We start from the raw sequence: 4,392 nt of genomic DNA, 5'->3' as shown, positions 1-4,392 counted from the left end.
GCAATACCCCCAAAGAACCAATAAAACTGTCCAATTAAAGTCAAGTGCCATACAGACATATTGCAGACTCTGACTGTATGAACAGGTTCATTCAAATGCAGCACGTTGCCTTAGTGGCTTTGGTCCTTTACTTGAAGTGCCGTCGCTTTCGAATCTGAAATAAAAAGCTATATAGATGAGACCATTAACTCATATTATGCAGTCAAAGAGGAGTTTGAGAGCTGTGTGTGTGTGTGTGTGTGTGTGTGTGTGTGTGTGTGTGTGTGTGTGTGTGTGTGTGTGTGTGTGTGTTTTGCTCCCTTTTAAGAAACCAGATGTCAAAATAAAAAAAATTGAAATGTCAAAAATGTTCAAATTGTACGTTTTTATTAAGTGTTTGTGTGTGGCCTTGTTTCCATATCTTGGTGGGGACCAAGGGACAATTTTGATATATGGGACAATTTTGATCTTCTGGGGACAATGGATTACTTGGTTTTAAGTATTTTCATTTTGGCTGCTGAGGTTTCATTTTTAGGATTAGAGTGAGGTTTGGGTTTAACATTAATAAGCTGTTGTAATAACTGAATCATATAAAGGTCCTTACAATGATAGAAAGACATGTGTGTGTGTGTTTGTGTGTGTGTGTGTTTTGCTCTCTTCTAAGAAACCAGATGTCAAAATAAAAAAGGGATGTCAAAATTGTTTCCATATCTAGGTGGGGACCAAATGACTCAACAAGGACAAAATTATCTGACAATTTTGACCTTTTGACCTGGGGACAATGGGCTTGATTTTTAGGATTAGAGTGAGGTATAGGTTTAACATTAATTGCTTAAGAATTATGTCATATTAAGGTCCTCACAATGATCCTCAGACACGTGTGTGTGTGTGTGTGTGTGTGTGTGATTGTTTTACTGTCATCCTGGGATCGCATACAGTACATGTTTTTATCTTCTCATCCTATCATCACTTCAGCAGCTGTTCACGCCTTCTTTTCCTCTGCATTTCCCATCAAGCAGCAAAGTCGAGGCAGAATTTCGTTCAAACGAAAATGACTACATTTGCCCTGGACACGATGGCTACATATTTAATTTGTCTTCCTTTCACATTCAGGAGCTGAACAGTGCCACTTTTGACAGAATTTCATTGTAACAGCTTTCTCAGCGTTATTGCTTTCTGAGTCAGAACGTTCACCTACCAGCCAGAGGTCCGTGCCCTGGGGAAGCTTAAAAATAATAATTATATTGTTAACCTGCTTCATTTGCATTTTACTGAGCCTCAGAGGCCACATCAGCATGAAATGACAGTACACACAAAACGAGTCAGTGGGTAGTGTGTAAAGAATATTACATAATAAACGTAGGCTGTTATTCTAGTGAAAGAAACTGGAAATCAGGACGAACAAAAAAAAAAAATAATAGTTTATTTTTCCGTAATTGTAATATGCTAAAATCAATAAGGCTAAAACTCATAGGCACTCATAATGTGATTGTGTAAATACCTACTTGTTTACTGGCTATTAAATGTAACTATAAATGGATAAAACAATACGTGTTGTTCTTTGATTTATACCTTTTATTGACTTGCCAGTTTATAAGGTGCAGTTTATAAATATAGCCTTCAGCAACAACAGCTACGACAGCTAATCCACAGAGACGCTAAACTTAATAGCCTACCTAATAAACCTCTAATCGTTTATATTGTGAAGCTTTTTTTTAAAGTCAGTCAGGCAGGCTTTAAGGTTTGTTTATGAGATTTGCCGTTTAACAGCAAGTATAGCAGTAACTCCACTTCATAGCTCCATCACTTTGTTGATTATTTTTCCATAACAGCAAACCCTTGAGCCAGTTCATTAGCTAATTAGGTGTATATTTTTATCAGCATGATTTGAAGCCCATTTATGCATATTTTTAATAACCAATTTAATGCAAGGAAAAGATATAAGACACATGTTCTACATAGCTTATACAAAAGACCGAACAATTTCCAAACAGTCAGGTCTATACATGTGTTTTCCTTCCCTAACGCTAATAGAGCCGCCTGTGCATTATGCCACGCAATGGCCCTGTCGGCCTTTTGCTCTATGCTTCTCTAATAAAAAGCCAATTAGCCAGCATTAGCATGATGGTAGGGAAAAGGTGCAAAGCGTGGGTGCTAGCATCATAAGAGGTATCTAACAACACAAATGCAGCTGTTATGGGCCTGTCGAAGCTCATCACAAGCCATTATTTATCCTTCTCACTCATTTCCTGCACTGTCAGGGGCCAGGGTCTTTGTAATATCCTCTGACATGGTTTGCCAACGTTCTCCATGGTCTGCACATGCTTTCTGTTTGTCTCAGTAATGAATGGACATGGATTAAGTACACAGTTTGTGTGCTGGGTCGAAGTCGTTCACAAAACATTTCCCACATCATGAATCTCCTACTGTTTTTCAGCTTTTCTTACCATTACAGCTAATGAGCAACGATATTTACCCAGATAATACAAAAGGCTACAAAACAATGTTGTTGTGTTTTTCCTATTTACAGGTAACATGCAGAGATTCTAAAAACCTATCTGATAAGATGGAGACACCTAATCGGATCCCAGCATCAGCACCCACAAAACCATGGGCCAACAATTCTGTTCTCTCAAGCAATTTGGACTTTACTGTCACCCCTCCACTCCCAAATGATACATTGGTCCTCAATGGGTCTCTGCAGAACTGGACGGAGGTCTATGACACTGGTTTCATGCCAAGTGTTGCTGGAATCCTCATTCCTCTTATATATATAATAGTTTGCGTGGTTGGTTTAGGGGGCAACACCTTGGTCATCCACATCGTCTTGCGCTACTCTCAGACCCAGTCTGTCACAAACATCTACATCCTGAACCTGGCCATAGCTGACGAGCTTTTCATGCTTGGCCTTCCCTTTCTGGCTGTCCAGAATGCTCTCCTGTCCTGGCCATTTGGGTCGCTGATGTGCCGTCTGGTCATGACTGTGGATGCCATCAACCAGTTCACCAGTATCTTCTGCCTGACCGTAATGAGTATCGATCGCTACTTGGCAGTGGTACATCCGCTCCGGTTTTCCAGGTGGCGCCAACCTCGAGTGGCCAAGGCAGTCAATGCCACAGTATGGGCGGTTTCCTTTGTAGTCGTTCTTCCAGTTGTGATTTTCGCTGATGTTTTACAGGACGACGGGAACTGCAGCATAGTATGGCCTGAACCTGCAGAAGTCTGGAAAGCTGCATTTATTGTTTACACAGCAACAGTAGGATTCTTTGGGCCTCTGTTAGTCATCTGCATGTGCTACCTGCTCATCGTAATCAAGGTCCGCAGCTCCGGACGCAGAGTCCGAGCAACGTCCATCCGACGGCGAAAATCTGAGCGGAAGATCACGCGAATGGTGGTGATAGTGGTAGCTGTGTTCGTGTTTTGTTGGCTGCCGTTCTACATATTAAACATCGTCAACCTGCTAGTGCTGCTTCCGGGAGAGTTCCGGGGCCTGTATTACTTTGTAGTGGTCCTTTCGTATGCCAACAGCTGTGCCAACCCAATTCTGTATGGATTCCTCTCTGACAACTTCAAGAGAGGCTTCCGGAAAGCTTTGTGTCGTTCGACCAGGCGAGTGGAAAACCAAGAACTACAACAGGGTACTGTCGGAAACCACACTCTGCCCCTAGAGGAAATAAAAAAAGACCTCGAGCTGACAGACTGCCTGAAAGAATCCTGTCAACAAATACAGCAAAACAGTGATGAAGAAGAGGAGGACGTTCATGAAGCAGATATGAGTTACACCGAAAATGCCACCCAGATGACAGAAATCTGTAGATCTGTAAAGAACAGCTGCAGAAATAGTCACAAAGAGGGCACTAGGACCATGGTCTCAAACTTGGTAGATGCCAAGGAAGCAGGTCCAAGTAATGGAAATAGAAGTGGTGAAAATGGGAACTATATTAGTCCAAATTTTGGACATGTGATGAGTTTCAACGGATCTCAGAGGGGAAGCATCAAACCAGTGGCAGAGGAATTAGGGGACGGTGTTCTGGAAATCAGTTATTTGTAAAACCTCTATTATTTCCAGCAGAAGTGAATGCCAATTGATGCCAAAATGTGGAGTCAGTATCAGCAAGTGTCTTATGTCTTTAAGCCTCTCTTGGAATTTTATAAATCTTTTGTGTTTCTGAAAAAATAAATTCGAGCAGGGCCTTTCTTTCCATGTACCAGAACTTCCTGTAGCACCAGAAGACTCTGATTGTGCTTTTTTTTACAATGGTTAACCAAACTGCAAAACCGACAATCTGTCAAAGAATTTTACAAAAGAAACGTTTCGGTCTAGGTTCATTGGTGACATCGAGCACCAGGACTAGAATCACTAGGGCAAGTGGTTTCCTTAGTCCTTGTTTGAGCCAGATTTTCTCAAAACAG

At 41.4% G+C, this 4,392-nt stretch overlaps 1 protein-coding gene across 1 annotated transcript; it reads left to right on the top strand.

The window, feature by feature from the left end:
- The first annotated feature begins 2,545 nt into the window (after positions 1 to 2,545).
- si:zfos-169g10.2 (somatostatin receptor type 5) lies at positions 2,546 to 4,077 on the top strand. The gene has a single exon (XM_060868597.1). It carries the CDS (start codon positions 2,546 to 2,548, stop codon positions 4,028 to 4,030), a length of 1,485 nt encoding a protein of 494 aa, XP_060724580.1. The 3' UTR covers positions 4,031 to 4,077.
- The last annotated feature ends 315 nt before the right edge of the window (positions 4,078 to 4,392 follow it).

The sequence above is a fragment of the Tachysurus vachellii genome, chromosome 4, assembly GCF_030014155.1.
Source record: "Tachysurus vachellii isolate PV-2020 chromosome 4, HZAU_Pvac_v1, whole genome shotgun sequence".
NCBI lineage: Eukaryota > Metazoa > Chordata > Actinopteri > Siluriformes > Bagridae > Tachysurus > Tachysurus vachellii.
The sequence above is the reverse complement of the archived record's forward strand: the minus strand, read 5'-3'. Positions and strand labels throughout refer to the sequence as shown.

What these genes read in the sequence shown, in the direction of transcription:
- si:zfos-169g10.2 (XM_060868597.1), top strand. Translation starts at nt 2,546, where the DNA reads ATGGAGACACCTAATCGGATCCCAGCATCAGCACCCACAAAACCATGG.